This window comes from Dromaius novaehollandiae, chromosome 10, assembly GCF_036370855.1.
Source record: "Dromaius novaehollandiae isolate bDroNov1 chromosome 10, bDroNov1.hap1, whole genome shotgun sequence".
NCBI classification, from domain to species: Eukaryota; Metazoa; Chordata; class Aves; order Casuariiformes; family Dromaiidae; genus Dromaius; species Dromaius novaehollandiae.
In genome coordinates this window covers 4,946,278-4,966,293 of record NC_088107.1, presented here as the reverse complement: position 1 = coordinate 4,966,293, position 20,016 = coordinate 4,946,278, and the positions used below count along the sequence as shown (strand labels likewise).

Here is a 20,016-nt window from a genome sequence, read left to right as displayed (position 1 = left end):
CATCAGTATGCTTCTGGAGTTCATCTTCTAGTTTCATTTTAGCCAAAAGCAATTCAGTTCACATACAATGAAACTGCTCCTTAATATGAACCAAAGCACAGTATATCAGGACAATCAGGAAATTTGCTTCTAAGAGCACTCCTGATGTGAACTGAAACTCAAACATGACACACCCAGAGAGCACAAGAGAAAGAGGAAAAGAGATCAGCTACTGCAAAATTGTTAGCCTCTTCCCAGCTGGATGAAACCACAGCTCACAAGAAAAGAGTAAAGTTTAAGTGAGTAAAAAGAATCCTACAAACAGTTCAAACTCTTTGCCCATGTGCTTAATTAATGGTGAATGAATTAATAAATAGTGCTTTTCCCTGAAGAAATTTGTTTTGAAACTATTTGATCTGTTCACTGGTCAGAACGAAAGGTCAGACAGGCAAGCAAATCCAGACGGACTTGCCACAGGACACAGCCTGCTGCCCTAAGAGTCAATTCCAAATCTGTTAAACTGTACGAAAAAAATCTGGATAAATAATTTGGATAAAATACTTAAAATATACATACCTATACATACATACACACACACCAGCAGACTTCACAGAACTAATGAAAAATTATTAAAATTCATCTAGCTAAAAAAAAGAAAGTCTGATGTATGTAGGAATCACATCTTCCACATCTACTAACGTTGGCCACAAGCTTATAGCATGTAAAATCCAGAAACAGAGGACTTCCAGCAAAAAGCCTTAAATGATATTTTCAAAAGGCAATATTAAAAGCCAGATGATGCAGGCCTTACTTAAATACCTAGACCTGTTGATCTCTGTGGGACTCTTTCTGCGACAATGGGCCAGTGAAGCAAGCTAAAGGTTTGCAAGGGGTTTACAGCAGTAATTCAGTTTGTTGCTTAAAATACAAGCAGCAGCTTATATTGCTAGGTTTAAGCTTTGAATGTAGATAACTATCATATGATTTAGTCCCCATTGTGGACTTGCATGACTTGTTCCTTTTGGTAAATCTTTTTCCTTTGTGTATATGTATCTCTAATACATGTTGTTCCTACCACTAGTAGACTATAAAACTGAAGATTTGTGCTAAATGCATTGCTTTCACCTGCACATTTTCAATGATTCTTTATTTTCACACTGTAGTTATTACATATCCCCATTTCTCCTGAGCAACCTAAACTAACTTCATGCTGTTTTTAACCACATTCCTTTGAATACAAGTCAGTAAGTATGCACAACTGCAATCACAGTGCAAATGTGGCCTCTGGTGTACATGCTTCTTTCCTTTATCACACCAGTGCCTCTTCATAAAAATGTTAACGTGACATAAAAATTAATGTCAGGAAAGTACTTCTATTTCAATAGTTTTAGAGGGACCGTAAACTGTAGTCTAAAGACTACACTTGTATCTTGGAAAGTTCTCCCACCTTCAACTATGTGAATCACAGCCCATTGGTGAGCTGTCAATTGAAAGTGTATGTAAAAGGAGCTGGAAAACTCTGCAGAGTTCACCTTCAACCATAAATGATTTTAATCTGTTTTTCATTCTTATGAAGAAATTTCCTGGTTGCAGGGTTTGGACTGAACAAATGAATACTTAGTTACACTAACAGTGCCTGTTCAAGAGGTGTAAGATCATAACCTGCCAGTCTAAGAACCGAACTTAGAGTACTGAACTGTTAGCCTTGTCCTTGTTGTATTATTAAAAATACTGGCTGTAAACTTATTCTGAACATAATTTATAGCTTATCGTTTCATTAGAAAAAAGAAGTCAGATGTGCTTTTGGTGACAGATCTCATTAGTGTGCTGCCACATTTGGGGGCTTAAAGTTTAACAGATTATAGAGTCAAGGCTTCATGTATTCTGGAAGGTTATCTAAGTGATATATAGCATAATGGGTCAATGCATAGTTCATGTCTTTGTTGTAGTTGCTCCAAAAACGATATAGCCTGTTGCTTCAAAACAACCAAAACTCTTCATTTCATGGGTCACGGCTGTGCTTTTGGTACTATGCAACCCAGCTTACTGTTACTGACAGTGGTATCAAGGTTTGTTATTTATTTTACATTTGCAGTTCTTCACATAACAAATATAGTCCCAGACACTTGCCTAAGAGAGTAAGCAGGAAGAAACTAGGCTGTGTCTCAAGACACTGTGACCCTGACAGCAGGAAGAGAAAACTTAGATGCAATTATTACCTCAAATCTTAAGAACCTGTTGATACTTCAAGTGGTGACTCATGAAAAAGAAACATCAGTAATTTCATACCTATTTCTACTGCTTGTAACTCGATTGCAGTGTATCCCTGTCAGGATGACACATGGCTGTAATTGGAAAACACCAGCATTACGAATACTAAGCAAGGCAAAGCCAGTAAATTTTAAAGCAAATTTTGGGAGAACTGCCAAATAAAAGGGGGTTAACTCAATTCCTGAGCATGCACTCTATCCAAATTTACCACTTGGAGGCCAGTGCCAGAAATAGGAGGCAATTAAAGCTAGAACTGAAGAAGACACCACACAGGAAAAATAGTAAGAATCAGTAAAACCTGATACCATTTCACATGTATGTATTTGTTCTTGTTTACAAATTCCAAAGTTCTATCCATTAAATTTCACATTATCCTGAAGTAGAAAAATATTATCCCATTGAACGAATTCAGAGAGAATAAGGGATTTATTTACCCAAAGTCATTCTTTCACCAGTAGCAGAGCTATGCAAAGAATTTGAAAACTCCAATTGTCATCCCTCCCTTCTAAATCAGTAGGCCACTCATACAAACCCCTGAAAGGTGCACTGAATCTGCTTCATATGCAAAACAAAACCAAAAATGCTTACATACATAAACCAGCAGACCAACTTTAAAGTAAATGAAAGTACAACTACTCCGATTTCAAAATATTTTGACCAAGTCTAACCTGTCTCTTTATCCTGTGGATCAGTTAACAGCAAAATTTTGCAAGTAGGGTTATTTCGGTAGAGAGGGACGAAACATACACAGGAATCTTGAAGTTTAACCTAAAAAAAACAAAAAAAGCCCTGTAGCTGTTTGTAGTGCAAAGCTGGCAAGAGTACTTAATGTATTCGATGCACTTACGGTATGTTTTACTAATACGCATGGAATAAGGTTAGCACAGCACCCTCTCAACCTTGAACTTCAAGGCACTAACTGATATATATATAATGTTCTAATATTATCAGTAAGTAATGTTATTTTTAAAGGAAGCAGCTAGTAAAGTTAGCGAAGACCTTAACACTGACTTATGATTAGTACATAACCTGCCTTTGAACACTGTTACAGGGCATGATGCATCACATGCAGACAAATGGTGTTATGAAAGACCAGACATATTTGTATCAAATAAAAACAAATACTACTTGCACTTCTTGCAGCATCATCCAGCTGAAGATTTGTGGTGCTTTGCAAACAATGAATTAAGCCTCAGGGTATAGGGAGTATCAAAGCATTGGGGCAGTGCCTGGGCAGTTTATCTGTGAGGCACAGGGAGGGTAGATAATTGGCACAAGGTGGTAAAGCTGCAGAGAAAGCTAAAATCAGAATGCAGCTCTCAACCTCTCAGTCTCAGACTACACTCATAAATGATGTGATACATAAACACAAAATTACTGTGCTCAAACAGCTCTATATGCATAGAGATGACGATTTCCATATGAATATTGAAAATGCTCTCATGTAGGTTTAGGTACAGGCAAAGATCGTGCATAATTTAACACAGTATATACTGTACTTTCGAAAATCTGGTCCATTGTGTATGTGTGGGTGTGCCTCTCTCTCTAATTCCACCCATTTGTCAGTTTGCTACGAAACTCAAATCAGTCATGTGATACATTTAATATTTCTTGGTGCATGGAAAGAGTAGTATGAATATGGATTATCAAGATAACAACTTTAAGTTGAAATTGGTGTTCACTAGACCATCAGTGTCAGAATCCTGGGGTCATCTGTGCAAAAACTGGGCTCCTGGAAAGAAATTGAAAACTGCCTGAAATCTGTATGCATGAGCTTCCTGAAATCTCAGTATGTTCTGGGGACTCAGTCCTTCTTTTCTCGCTACAAATATAACAGCATCGATGTCATAGTGGCACCTGGGAGTGACGCTATAATAAAAAGGCCAGTACTATTTCCAATCCTACTGCTATGACTGTTATTTTGTTTTGTAAGTGATTGTGCACTTTCATGGGTGTTAATAACATTCGTATGAGCCAAGTATAGCTTTCTCTGTATGAACTCTGCCAATGCACTTCCATCCTGACTTGCAATAATCCTTGCTATTCGGATACTGAATGCTTGAGCAAAGACTATGACATACCAAAAAGAAGTTCTGTGACCTGAGTAAGTGGCCTAACAGTTACATAACACTTGCTAGCTAATTATGCACAGCTGCTGGTCCTGCCACCTGAAACCTGCATGGAGAAAAAAAAAGGCTGGCAACTACAGCCGACTATCCAAATACCAAAATCCTCATCCTTGAGGTTGCAGGTTTGTAATAGGGATTGTTAGCTCAGATGTCCACTGGGGATGGGGTCTTAACCTTATTATATTTACTTTATTTTTAATTACAAAATATCAACATTCATGGAAGTATTCCTTATAGTTTATAGGGAAAAAAAGATACAGCAAGAACATTACTATTACTTATGCCCTTGACTAGCTGTCTGACTGCAGATTAGATTAGACCTGAATTAAATGAATGCAAAGAGAAATCTGTTGCTATGAGACTCAAATCAGTCATGTGACATATTTAAAGTCTGATGGCAAGCCACAAAATCAAGACAGTTGTGAATCAAAAGCCAGAAGTCCACCTTTACCTGATCTAACTGTGTCTAGCTATTGCAGGAATACCTACAGCACTGCCTGCGATTTTATGCTACCCTCCTTTCTAATTGAACAGTAAATGAGCTTTTAAAAGTACAACCAGGCATGAAAAGCTGAGCTGACAGAGAAATCTTAAACTGGGGGATCTTTGCATTTTCACGTTTGTTGGTATTTAACCCTACACAGTCCACTAGAGGGCACAAGAGTATTTAAAGCTACTCATAATCACTTCTCAAACACAAAGCCACCCCACCTGAAAGAGCATCTTTCTGGAAACTACTGCATATTATTTTCCTAAACTGCAGAAGAGCCACTGTATTCCAGATAAACATTTATTTCACCTAACCCACTTTCTATTTTGATAGTACAATATCAGCTGGTCCAGCACGTCTTTCATAATCTAGAAAATTCTCTGAATATAAGGTTTCCTATGTTGACTAATGTAAGAGTTTTTAATAGACCTATTCAGTCATCTCCAACCCATTCCTTAAGTGGCTCAGGACTGCACGCTAAAGCATTGGCACCTACAGCATTTATACCATCTATCAATCACTCCTAATCAAAGTTGTTCTAGGAGAACCCACATTCAAAGTTATTAAGATAATTGTTAGAAGGAATGGAAACAGAAAACAGGCTGAACCACAATACCTGTGTCTGTACAGAATACAGAGCTGGGACCTGGAATAAACCCCTACCAGAGTCACTTTTGGTCCAGTCCTATAAGGACGTAGGTCAAAATGCAAAGTTCAGCTAATACTTCAAACCCTCATCCACTCTCTGGAGGGTTTTGGACTTACAGTTTCTTTCTAATTTGCAGGATGCAAACTACTCAAAGTAAAGTGGAATCTGCTGATTTTAAGACATTTCTAACCTGGTCACACTTGGTCACAAACAGACTATAAACACAACCAACAAACTAGCTTTTGCAAGCATCTAACTTTCAGTAAGAAAAACATCAGCCTATTACCTTTTTTCCTCCAGGGATGGAAAAAATGTCAGGAGTAGATGATTTCTTCAAGAGTTTCTCATAATATGTTTCAGCATCTGCTTGCAGAAACTTTGGATCTCCTGCTAACACATCTACCAAGTAAACATGATCTGTAGCTAAAAGAGAAAACAAGAGGGTTTTTTTAAGTGAACTAATTAATATTTCCCCAGCAGCTTACTCGAGTAACTGGGCCTTTTGTCTAATCCTAGTCTAAAACAGCAAGACTGGTAAAAACCTATATATTTGTTATCTACCTCTTGACATGCATTTTGGCAGAGTAGAACTGTGACAGCATCAAATCACATTTGTCTGTTTCAAATTCAACAAGCACATTCTTAAATTTCTCCAGGTACAAGTAGCTTACTTTAAAGCAGGAAGAACAAAAAACTCCTTCAAAACACAGCTTGATTTTTAGTACTATCTAAAAATATAACAGGAAAAGAATTCCAAGGCTTCCACTGCTTCTTGGAAGACTGCCCCTTTACGGGTCAGTCCATGATCTGTTGTATATCCTTAGCTACCCCTTTCTTGTTGTTGAGTCATTTCAATTAGCCACTTTCACAAATATGAAATAATGTCAAAAATATTAAAATATTTACCCACAGAAGAGTTCCCAAAATAATAACCATAGTCTTTTGTGAAACATAACTTTTAATTCATGTGACTCACTGCTACAGGGTATTAATGAAAAGTACTTGTTAATTGTATGTAAACAGAATTTACATATATTTGGTATCTGTTACCTAAACACAAACTCCATAGTAACACTGTTTGTGAGGAACCAAGCAACCTCTTGCTGGTATAAGAAACTGGTGGTACATCATCAGCTCAGACGAAGAATATCAGAAGCAATGGGTCATAGTATTCTGTCAGTCTCCTACCATTGGAGGGAAATATTTTAAATTTAAAGGGCTTTCAATCAATAAGCTACACCTGTAACTCTTGTAAGCCCCAAATGAGGACAAATTCTTCTGCCACACTGTTATATTTTGAGACTTAGTTCTGAATCCTCCAGTTTTAATCATGGTTTGTTCCCACATGGCAGCTCCCATGACCCAAGGATGACGTGAAATAACTGCACTGATAGGAAGTGCAAAGTAACGAGCTGAGAGGACGAACAGTCTTCTGAGGGTCAGTGTAAGAACAGTCTGTATTAAGATTCAGAAACTACGGTACTACAGATAATAAAATTTTAATATTGAAAAAGATACCTTTCAATAGGAGTACCAGATTTGCAATGCAGGTCAGCCTATGCATCCATCCAGTAGCCCCAGCAGTAATCAATATCTGATTCCTTAGCAAAATGGTAAGAAACTACAGCTGATAATTCACCACCAACCAGTACTGCGTAAAATGGTTTACACACTATTTTCCTGCCCTTTGCGTGCAATCAGCTTACATCCCAAAGCTTGATAGCAAAGCCATGTAGTCAGAATGCTGAACAGAAGCTACTGTGTAAATGGTTTTTCTAACGTGCTTCTATGTGACAAAATGGGAGAGAAAGAAGCATTGCAACACTGGGAAGTTGAGTCACATTTTACAATCCCAACCAGTACTTAGCAGTGGCAGTTTTCTTCTACAGCAGGCTTCCCCAGCGTACTGTGTAACACCAAGCAAAAATGCCATATAAGGGAAAGAAGGGATTAAAGATTATTATTAAAAGCCTTGGTAATTTATTTTTTTAATGAAGGCATATCCAGCATGGCTGCTTTCAATTTTTTCAAATGAGCAGCATGTAAGACTTAAGTTTAGCACAAAGAAAAATACTGGTCACGCTAATAAATTCTATTTTATGAGATGCCACTTACAAGACAATGTCCTGCCATTGTTAATCCAGAACAATTTAATAAGCACAATCACAGCTTCTTCTCATCTTGAAGATAATAACTAGTACCTTCAAAGTTACACTAGCTTTCTGGTACATACATTTGTTTTCTAAGGTAACAGTGATCCATTTGAAAGGATGAAATAATGTCACAAGTTAAATAATGAGGCACTAGGTAAAACTTCTGATCAACATCCCATTAATACAGCTTTCCAGGTAAGTCTTTTTTTCCTCCAAAATATCTTTGCATACTTCCATTTAACTTGTCTTCCCTGTACAATACTCTGAAAATGCCTAAGTGAGCTAGGAGCCCATGTTCCAATAAAGGGGAAATCTACAGTTTTTCATGAAAAAAAACAAGTCACTCTGTACATCTGTATGTAAGGGAGAAAGAGAGAGAGTGGGCAGGAGAGAGATCACAGAGCTAGTCTGAATTTTTTATGTTAACTAATGTGTTTCCCAGTTTTCCCCAGTATAAAGGGAAGAAATATTTACCATGTTGTATATGTCTCTTTCATGGATTTTTTTTTCATAACTGGAAACAAAAAAACCTGGACAAAGTTTAACCATTACTATTGTTATTAGGCATTTGACTCACAGCAATAATTACTGTTGGCTAACATGATGTTATAAACGTTCCACAATCAATTGCAAAATAATTTGTTGACTTTGCTTTAAAAGGAAAGCAGCACTGTGTTCCTACGAGTGCTTCAGTCTGAGGCCCCTATCAGCATCTTGGGACATGAAAATTGCAAACTTCCAAGGACAGCCTTTTAACCTAATTTGAGTTACAGCATTTCATTCGAATTTGATCTTTTGCAGCAGCAACAAAAGAGCATACCGTAGCGGCCAATCGGCTAGACACAGAGCGAGCACTTCTTTCAAGCAGGCAATGCGCACAAAGGGTTACCAGCCAGGGGAGGGAGGGAGCAAGGGAGGGAGAGAAGGGGGGCAGGAGGGGTGAGTCATAAAAAGGGGGCCTCTTGCTGCAGCCACAGAGGAGGGACCATAAACCATAAGGAGAGTAAATTTAGAACGGGAGGCCTACTGCATTAGAGGGATTCCAGACATTCGCGCTGAAGTGGCTGCCATCTTACATAGCCAAAGCTGGTAAACAAGGTCAAGACATCACATAGACTGATTCTACAGCAGCACTGACAATAAAGCGCTTACAGGTAGGTATCAGGCTTAGTCTTTTACAGGGCAGCTGAATTCATGCTAAAGGAGCAGCAAGTATATGCAGTTCCACCGAAAAAACTTATCTCAAGATAAATAAATGAATTAAAATACATATCTGCATAGCCATGTTTCTGTTTCAAGCACACAGAACGGATTTTAAAGCAAAAACTAATGCGGTAATTCTCTTTGTGGCCTCTTTTGCTCCCACAGAGTAGTCTGGGCCAGATTCTCAAACTGGCATGTGCAAGTGCATCTCCTCTCACTCCAGTGACATGCCATCAAAATTTGTACTAAGAATCTGATCTTTAAAGTGAAAAGTAGCAGCTATACAAGCAGGCAGGCAGTGCCCATACAACTTAGTCATTCTTATGGTATCTCAGCACCTGTAGGTACCTCAGCCTAAAACACCATTTAACTCTGGCAAATAAGCCTACACCAAGCTCCATGTTTCAGTCCTGATACTTAAGTGCACAGTTCGGCTTCTTAGTAAACCCACTGCTATTTTAGCTCTAATTTTCTCCAGAGCAGACAGCTGAATTTTATGGTGGTTTCATGAAGTGGACAAATACCCTTCCTGTGGAGCTAAACGTCACACAAAGTTCCTTCACTTAGGATCCAAGGAAGATCAAAATGTAGGAATCCAGACAGACCAGATTAGCATGCCTGTGTTCTGCGTAAGGTAAATAATTAACAAATGCAATCACAAAATAGAAGTCAATTTTCCATCTTGAACTAGGATTTGATTTTTGTAAACTGGAGACAGACCCCCATCATTACAGATTCAGCAATAATTTCATTCTAACAGTTGAAGTAAGCAGGAAATATTTTCCATGGGCAAAAGAATTTATTCTGAGTACAACAGAAAACACATGGTGCACACACTCATATGTGAAATTCCACAAGTGAAACTACAGACTGCTGTAATGCTCAAAGACAAATGAAATTCTTCAATCCAACCAGATATTTTAAAGATCCTTTGTGACAGCAGATCTTTCCACACCTTCTGAAGCAAAAACCTGTATCTTAACAGAAACAATTTAAACAGAATATAGATAATTAAACACTTATCTCATGAATACGATGCTACAGCAGTTAAAATCACCATCACATAGCTCAAGCTCTCTTTGGCAGAACTAGTCATTTTAGTACCTCTATACTATTCTGTCACTATGTGTGACAATCAGTTACAACTTGAGATAATCAATTCTGTCTCTTTGTAAAGATGTTTTAAATATTCATTTTTCAAATTAGTATGTACAGCCAATATACTTAGTCCCCTTTGATCATGAACCCAATGCACAGTCTATTAAACAAGATGCATCTATTTTATTTTTAAGAACTTTCTATTTCTGCACTCATACGTAGCTTATCAATGCTGTTTCCTTAGGCCGACAAGTTGGTCATGTAGATATTTCAGACTAGACACACCGCTGGGCTGATTTAGATCATTAAGGTATTGCTGGTACTCCCAAGAAAGAGTTAGTTGTTGGAAAGAGCATTTCAGAAACTTGTGGGAGCATTTAGGATGCAGCCAGATTGTAAAGCAAAAAACATCAACCTCATTGCAAATGAAGAACGAAAAACATGTTATGTCTTAAGTGAATTAATCACTTATCTTACAACTACTTTTTCTTGTTTTACAAAGAGAATAATACTACATGCATCTATTAAGAAATGTATGTTTACGCAAGAGCCATCAGTCACCATATGATTTGTATCTGGACTGTGCACCTTTGTGCTTATATGAGAGCACACACCACTGTTGCATTCGTTTACATGCAAGACAATGAAAAATACTTGTGTAATTTCGACTGGCTCAGAAACAAGACATAATAAAAAGAACCTAACATTTCTAACTTTCACATGTCATTTTCAGTCAATTTTGCCATTTCTAATGCTTGTGGTGGCAGTGCTGGTTTAATTTATTTATTGACTTTAATTTCATGCCAATATATTTCACAATTTAAAAAAACTTCAGCAGTATCAGGAGTTTTTCTGTCCAAGAAGTCTTTTTGACTTTTTTTTTTAATCAAAAACACTTTGCAATATGAAACAAACGTGCACCAACCAAAAAAGACTATGTATCCTGTTAATATTTAGGAGGGAATGCTCTTGTAATTAAATCAGGCAACTGAAACCAGAACTCGTAAGATTTATTCTTACCACAGGTGGGGGTTTTTTGGCCCCCAACGAATCACTTCATCTTCTGTCTGGTTTCTTATCAGTTAAGTGTGCGCCTTACCTACCACATCAAAGGGGTGTGACTACGCTTTGCCGATCAGCACCTGTGAAGTCACACCACATAAAATGCAGAGAAGTCACTCTCTGTTCCCCTGTGGACTGTCACTGCCATACCATGGCAGCAAAACCATGAGACAGTGCCTATGATAAAAAGGTAACATTTTATGCCTTTCTAAATCGGGTACGTATAACGAAAGGGCTTTCCAGTCACAGGAGCGGGAGCTCTGCGTCAAACAGCAGTGCCTAGCACAAAGTCTTCTCCATTCCTTTAAATGAGCTTGAACAGCTCTGCGCATGTGGTTATCATTAGACGACCATATTTGTTTAACCTTTCAAAGGAAGGAAGAGGTCTTTGGCACTTTCCCGGGAGTACATGCAGAACCTGACTCTCATATCCTGAACTTAATTGAGCAAGTACATGTCAAAAAAACAAGTTCTAGTGTAAGTGAAACTTCAGCAACATCATAACAATGTGTGGTGGCAAAGGAGCTAGTGGGCAAATGCTGTGGTGTGATATCTGTCCAACATGGCAAGGCGGTCCTTAACCACACGCTGTACGTCATTAACGAAAACAATGTTCTTCCCCACTGCTTTACTTTTCACCATTGCTAACAGAATAATCATTCTGGAAATACACAGGATGAAAAAATGCATTGGCATTAATGGGCTTCCAGGTTTCGATCCAGAAATGCCAGGTGTGTATTTATTATTCCATCAGAATTCAAATGCTGAGGAGTGCTTCGGAAGACAAAACACAAGTTTCTGACAGCAAGTAAGTTTCCGCTATAGAATCAGTAAGTGAAGGCAGAAGTGTAGGGACAATAAATAATCCTAATCCCATTCCCAATTAAGAAACCAAACAGCTTAAGTACATGAGTTCAACTGCAGCTATACATGTACTGCTACAAATTCTATCACTCAAACAAATGGAGGGCAGACCAAAGGTTAGGCATCCCAAATGCAGGAAGCTATCATATTAGCCAGCCCACTCACGTTAACACAATTTTAATACTGCCTTAGGAATAAGAGAAAAAAAAAGCTGTAAGTATACACATATACCTAGCAGAATGTAGATGAGCACCGGCACAAGACTAGATAGGCCTAATCCTGAAGAATGTCCATCAGCCACAATTTTCAGTCAATTCACTCAACAGGCTTTGAAAGCCCTCAAAACTTCTTACGACTTGGGTCTGGAAGTCACATGTGGTATTTATTCTCCAAAAATCAGAAAAGTAATCAGGGGCTTCTGAAATGGAAAGTAGTACATGATGCAATTAAATAACTGATTTAATTATTTAGCTCTTTTTGTAAGTTCGTCTAGGTGAACCCACATTATTTTAAATGCTTTCGATCCAGGAAAGGGGGCGCCTATTGAAAGGATCACATAATGGCATTAATCAGCCCTAACCTGCACTGCTCCCATACCAGAAGTTTCAGTAAGCAGCTTCCAACTCTATATATTTGTCCTCAGGTGGATTTTTAGCAGCATTACATTTATAAAAATAGAGCCACAACCAACTCATAGCACAGATAAATTAGAATATATCTGTGTAAACAGGCTACCCCTGTCATATCACTGACAGAATGCAACATCTGGACTGGCACGTTTTGCACAAAGTTCTAACCTACTGTAATGTAAAAAACCTGAGCTATTATGGCCCAGAAACAGACTTTACAAATAAAAACTATAGCATACTCTTAAATTAAGGAAGTGCTACCAGCTGTACCTATTACATATCAGGAATTAATATTTCTGCACATTTAACTCTCTTCTTCAGTGTTTAGATGCAAAAAAGAGGGGGAAGAGATTGCATAATAACTCAAAGAAGATGTAGTCCTCAAGAGAAGTGCCATTTGGGATTGTAATGAACAAGGACTTTAAGGTTCCAGTTCATATCAGGTTTTCCTCAAGGAAATTTCATTGATTCGGTGGGATTGCCGCTTATACGCCTGAACCTGTGACCATCAGAACTGGGTTCTTAATATGTTCTCTCTTCCCTACAAACAAGAAATGGGTGGAAATGTTCCTGGAAGAGTCTACTACCAATTACTCCACTGAAGACAGTGGAGGTAATCTTGGTGAGGATTCAGCATACACAAGAAAAACTCTGAACTTTGTCACCTTTACTATTTGTCTACCCCCACTCCGAACAACTACAACATACAGGCAAAAATGAATTTTTCCAGTACAGCTGTGTCCACATCAAAGGCTTCTCCCAGCACAGCTATGTCAGTGCTACATCTCACTTCATCACACCCATAATTAAAATAGTGATGCCAGCAAAAGGCAGGCCTGACCTGAAATTTGAGTTTGACTCTCAAAATCTAAGCAAAGAAGAAATAGAAGGGCCAGAATGACAATGAAATGCATCACTGAAGTATTTTTTTATTGAAAAAGGCTAATTTCAATGGAATACGAGAGAAAGGATTCACTGAACAACAGCAAAGCTTTTAGGAATCACAGGTTCAAATGTAGATAGGGTTGATTCAACCCTTTGCAAAGACAGCTAGAAGGAAGGACAGATTAGCTAAAAGTCATTTGTAAGTTAAGGGAAAAGAGGAAAGCAATGTCACCCATAGTGATAAAGAAGAAATAGGGAAAAGATAGGAAAGGACAACTGAGTTTGGAAAACGGTCTAACACGAAGATGATTTCATCCCAAGTGGGAAAGCCAGAAAGACTGCCAATCAGGACAGTTTTTGAAAATATCCATATTTTAAGACCAGAGAGCTTTTAAAATTATTGCTGAAACACTCACGCTCACCAGCTTGGACCAGGACTAGCATTTAAGCATTACACTGAATAAATTACCCTACTACTACCATCATTCAAAACTGGTGTGGGGAACCTAAGGCCCCAGGTGCTGTCTGCAGCCCATATCTTCACTTCATACAAACTACAGGAACACATGTGGCCCAGCAAAGGTACCTGAAAGCCCTAGTTTGCACTCAAAAAGGACAAGAGTGCCCAAAGAAAGAGACAACTGGCTAGATTTCCAAGGATATCAGTCTCAAATCCCCCCTAATTTCAGTTGAAAATGCTTTGTAACTCTGAAAAATATAATGCTCCCATCCTGCAGGCTGCGTAAGTCTGCCTAAGAAAGTTCAGCAGCCTTTACCCAAATTACTTGCAAGTAGCAGTTTGTAAAGCCAAACTGACCTCAAAGTAAGGCAATTAATTTGAGCAAAAAAGGAAGGAAAACAAAATCTTTTCCACAGTAATTTCCACACTGCTAGATTTATTATATGACTGCAAATTAATATGTCACCTCCACTAGCTATCACAAGCCTCTTAGCCTGTCTTGAACTTCTTGCTTTAATAAACAGCTGCATGTAGTGGAGGAAATATGTAAACATCTCTGCTGTCTCTCTGTGTTATTGTGTCAGCTATTCTGCCTGTCTTTGAAGGTGCTCCAAAATCAGCATGGCTCTGCATTTCCCTTTTCTTTTTTTCTTTTCTTTCGGGAGGAGGAAGAAGCAGAGAAGCACAGGCTGGCAGAAGAGGACTAATTCTGTGTTTGCTGTGCTCTTGAGAGTAAAGCCGAGATTGTTTAAATTTAGTTTACATAGACTCTTCTGTAAGGACAAAGGCAACCACTGCTGGTGGTTAAATATGTAAAAGGTTTTGACTGTAATGGCTTGACAATCAGCCAAAGATATGACTGGGGGGAGGAACACAGCAAGACAGCTATGCCCAGAATGGAGGAAACAAGGGAAAACACATGGCTTGACTTCAGAGCAGAAAATTAGACTTAGGCTTTGCATAAACGACTGCATACCTCCAAGCTTGCTTGATCCACAGTCTGCCTAGAATGAGAACATGCAGTCTAAAAGCAGAGCCTATTAAAAGGCATAATGTTTCCAAACAGCATCTGTTACATACTAATAAGCATTACTTAAAAGACACAGGCCTTAAATTGCTACCAAACGTGCACTTATCTGAAACTGCTGCAAGGCAATCATTACAAAAATGTCACATGACACCACTGGACTCTGAATAATATAAAATGTTTTTATTTAGTTTGGCTTGTAATCATTATGCAGGAAAAACATGGAGGCACCTTCTGAGATTCTGAAACTGTGGAACGTCACAGGAATGAAAGACCAGCAAGAATTACATCAGCGGAGCCATTTGCCATCTGTTGTCAGTAATATTATAAAGACCAGTCACCAGACAGCAGTTTCAAAGGTTACAAACACAACATTTTTCAACATCCACAGACCTCTCAGTAACTGAGCAGCACACAGTTTACTTTGGATGTGTGCAACCTGACGGTCTACCAATCATTTTGCAAGGACAACACAAAACAACTGTGAATTGCCACTAGAAGCGCTTGGGACTGTCTTGTTTTGCCACCATCGTACAGTGTGGAAAATACATACTAGCCTGTTGTGCATAGGTTCTTATACCATACTCATATCCATAACGTCTGCACACCTCCCACTTGAAAATTGAAACAATAAGCTAGCCTTTCTCTTGGGTTATTTGTTCTCTCATGCTCTCCCCCAAGGGAAGGAGTGTGTTCCCTGCAATGCTTCATTATGGAAAGAGACTCAGGTTTGTTTACTGGGTTTTGGAGTGTCTTTTTTTCTTCGAGGGAAGTAGTTTAAAAGAGTTTGGATTTTGTTTCCTGCTTTCTTTCCTTCTAAAATAAATATGTATTTATGCTCTAAAGAAAGCAAGGTTACAGTAATGCGCCTTGCATATGGCACGGAAAGTGAGGTTATTATAGTCCTTAGTTCTCCAAGGTGTGCATTCCTCACTGAGCAAAATTCTACCTGTCACATAGATAAGAGTTTAGTTATAATGAGGGAATATAGCTCTCGATCAGTCTCATCCTGGAGCTTTGAGGAGCCTTTTCTAGATGTTGGGGCCACATCATGATATCTAGTGCACCTATGCTACCAGAATGTTGAGTTCCTACCTACTGTGCTGCAGATCTCATGCTTCTAAACTCAGCTGATTAACATGGCTTTCATGGGGGGGGGGGGAACAGAGGTTTCTGGAGAGGCAGATGGAAATTTAAGGCTCCATTACTGCAATTGTTAAACTAGACATACAGGTTTATCATCCAGTAACTAATTATTTCTCAGACTCCAGAGTCTCCCAAGTGCTGTAAATCATTGAAATGTTCTTCCTAGCCTTGCTGCTAGATGGTGAACACATACAAATCTGACTCTGAAAATGCTCTGAAATCAAAAGAACTTGTCACAAGGCTGGATTTAAAACAAGAACCCCAAGTTTTAGGTCAGTGGCTGGTCTGTTTCTCAACAGTAGTTTGCCTGGGACCTATACAGGAGCTTAGAAACCCTGCAAGTGTAAGCAATCTTGTTTTGTGAAGGACAGTTACAGAAGTAGACCTCAAGGACATGTAGAGTTGCAGCATCTCAATTACAGAAGGACATAAACCGAAAAGCACCATTTGCACCAGAAGAGCTAAGGACTAGCTCCAGTATGCTTTTGAGGTTAGCTGTATATTCAACCTGTTGCCAATTGCCAGATAATTATTTTAAACACAGGGATACCCAATTAAATAACTAAGCCAAAATTCAGACAATACCTAAAAACAATGACATCTGTTCCAGAAGAGGAAGAGAATGGGAGAAGAACTCTTTACACACACAGTTTCAGGGCAATGAAAAACAGTCAGGAAAAAAACCGTACAGAGTATCTGAAGTGCCAGCAATACAATGTTTGCCTAGACATGAAAAAATCAAGTCTCATTCATCTAGAGATATTTTATTTAAAAACATCAGCAGAATTGAGAGCCTTCCAAAAAAAACCCCAATAGCATTATTACAAATGTTTGACTTTCGTAAGTGCCTGATAGGAGGGAAAAAATAGCGCAATCTGACTACAGTGCATTTAGCCATAAGCAGCTAGAGGAACTAATGAACAACATCATTATTTTACTGAAGGGGATGAAGTAGGTGCTTTAGATAAATGGCAGCAACTTAAAATGCATTTCAGAAGATAAATTCACCTTCTCTCCATTTACCTGCTGGTGCGACAAATTAAGAAAGAAGAGTACAAAAACCGAGCAGGAGGGAAAGCAGTGTAAAAGCTAACCGAGGTGATGCAACGGGCCCTTATCCAAACAAGTGCGTGAACAGAGATTCTTGGAAGTGCTCCTAGTCAAATATAAACCAGGAACACTACACACGCCTGACTTCCTTGGAAATCCACTACTGAGTGTGTGCATGAGACCCACCTGTCCTAAAATCAGATCCCTTACCAAGCACCAAGAGTTAGGATGGTGGTTGTTTGACTACTAACATAACATCTATCTTTGTCCCTTCCAAAGCACTAGAAGTCCACCATGTGCTGAATGGTTGAGTTGTCCCTGCTGGCCTCTGCTTGGTAGAGCAGCCCTTTGCCTACCACCAGAAACACCAGTAAATTAACTTTTCCTGAAAGCAAATAAGGGGCGAGTTTTTTTCCTAAAATACATCTTCAGAGAGCATATATTTCTTGTTTTACAGGCATCTCATGATCACCAAGCAACATATTTACCAAATACCCTTTCCAAAGAAAGGGTAAAAACTCTGCAGTAAAGGAAGCCTTTTATACCTTCTCTCTACGCCAAAATAATCCAAGTAATTATTCTTTTCTGGTCAAGAGGCAACGTATTTATTGCTCCCTTTGTCCCTATTAAACTACGTTTTAGCTCAGCCTGGGCAAACGCATTTTTTAAGATGAAGCCTGAGCTTCAGACTTAAAGATGTAAAGGTATTTTTTACCCCATAATTCCCTCTGTTCCTTACGAGCTCTCAGATACTTATCCATTAAAATAAAAAAACCATCATCTATGCAGGCACAACTCTAAATCCACTCTGGAAACAGGTGATTGGGATGAGCCCCTTTACTAGCATCAGCTGCTGAACCGAAGCTGACAGAAGTCAAGGGCCGGTTCGTGTCTCCCTCAGAATAAGCCTGGACAATCCTACAACCTGGGAGAGTTACCTGTGCGCTGAGGAAAGGGGAAAAGATCTACAGCAACCTGCTGCCATCGAGCCGGCTTTGAGCAGGGGGGTCGGGCTGGCCGATCTCCAGAGGTGCCTCCCTCGGGAGGAGCCAGTCTGCGACAAACAGCAGCCGGGGCACAGGGCAATCAACAGCCGGGCTCCGGCGGCCCCGACCACGGGCGACCGAGCCAAGTTTTGCGGGAGAGGCCCGCTATGTTCTGTGGCGTGATTAGAGGCGGGCGCTGCGCGCAGCCCGCCATTACAGGGCGGCGGCGGGACACGCGGCGGGCGCCCGCCCCGCTCCTCACAGGAGCCGCGTGCCGGCGGCCCGGGCAGCCGCGGCGGGAAGCCGGCCCGGCCTGAGGGGCCGCGGCGTGCCAGGAACGACGAGCGAGAGGGAGGCGAAGCGAGCGGGGCGGCCGCCACGCCTGAGGGGAGCGGCGGGGACAGCGCCGGGCGGCTTGGGGGAAGGAGGCCAGGCCTGCGAGCGCTCTCCCTCCCCTCTTACCAGCGGCGGCTCTTCCTCCTCCTCCCTCGGCCTCCATCACTTCCTCTGGGCGGGCTGGGGAGCGCGTCCCGCCCCGGGGCGGGGGTGGCGGGGCGCAGCCGTTGGGGCGCGCGCTGGGGGCGGCGGTGCCTCGAGCTGCTCCGCGCCGAGCCCGGGTTTCGCTGACAGAAAAAGCGGCCGTTGAAAGGCCAGGAGGGGCGTCGTGGGGCGGCTGGGGAAGCAAAAGGACGGGGGAGGCCGCGATAAACAGCCGAGCGGTGGTTCTTGAGCGCCGACAGCCCCTGTGCTCCAAAATGGGGGCTGTCGCCTTCACCAAAGAGCTTGGTCTTAACTCTGAACGGAAGCTCTAAACTCACCCGTGTGCTCGTTGAAAAGGGCCAGAGTGACAAACATCATACAGCTAACGCCAGTTTCTTTAAACTCAGGTGGCAGAGGCAGAAGGCTTACGAGGGAAACTAAGTACAAAAACGACATGTTTACAGCACTCTTCAGCCACGCACTGTAACGATTGCTGTCAACACGAACGAGGGCTCTGGAAAACCTAGGCAAGCAGCCTGCTGTTCGTTATTTTAAACCAAAAAGTGGAGGTACAGGGATTAAAAGAACACACAGTTGTCAAAAGTAGAAAATAGAGCCCAGGTGTTGTGACTTCTGGGAGCCATCCTCTCACTCTACTATACAACTGCTGAATTATTTCTAAAATAGCAGGCACAATTATCAAAGAAAAGGATGGTGAGTACGTGGAAAGAGCAGCCTGTCTGCACAGAAACAAAAAAATGCCAATACACCTATATACCTGAAAGCACCAGTGTTCTCAGTCACTTGGAGACATTCTGAGAAAGTGACTTGAGGACGTTGTGTTATTGGGATTCACTGTATTCCCTGTCAGAAAGCACAGTGACTGGAGACTCTCGTAAGGTCGATCTGCCTCTCAAGTAGTTTAGAAAACTTAGTAAAGCAGATCTGTATTTTCTTTCCTCTTCTGAACAAAGCAATCCCAGCCCGTATGCTCACACTCTCAAGCAGGGATCACACAAACACTCTTTACAGCACATTAGTGGGTTTTTGGTTCATTCTGGCAATCACTTGAAACTGTACCTGCCGCCAGTTCCCAAGCGTCACGTGTGTAACTCAGTCCAGAGGTTTGGCTGTCCGTGATCCAAGGCCTAATTGGATATAGCATAGCTGCGTGACGTTGGTTGATTTTTACTGAGGAAATTGTTAAGGTAGATGAAACTACATGAGCTAAAGCCATGAAAGACAAGAAAATGGCATTGCTGGGATGGCAGTATTTAGCTTCAAGAGAAAAGATACTTAAAAGGCCTAAGGAAAAAAGCAGAAAATCAAAAAACAACTCAGCAATGCTGAGAATCAGACCCTTTTAAGGAATGGCAGAGACCAGCCTTTCCCCACTGGACTGAAAACTTTCTGGCCAGCCAAGACTCAACATTTTTCTTATCAGGAGTGATATGC

At 40.4% G+C, this 20,016-nt stretch overlaps 1 protein-coding gene across 1 annotated transcript in view; it reads right to left on the bottom strand.

Moving 5' to 3' along the window:
• The window catches only part of FAM169B (Protein), a 53,132-nt gene that overhangs the window by 22,279 nt on the left and 10,837 nt on the right, over positions 1-20,016 (bottom strand). The window contains exons 2-3 of the mRNA XM_026121719.2: positions 5,805-5,935; positions 2,919-3,018 (exon numbers count right to left, since the gene is read on the bottom strand). Coding sequence (XP_025977504.1) covers positions 2,919-3,018; positions 5,805-5,935 — 231 coding nt within the window. The remainder of the gene's footprint in view (positions 1-2,918; positions 3,019-5,804; positions 5,936-20,016) is intronic.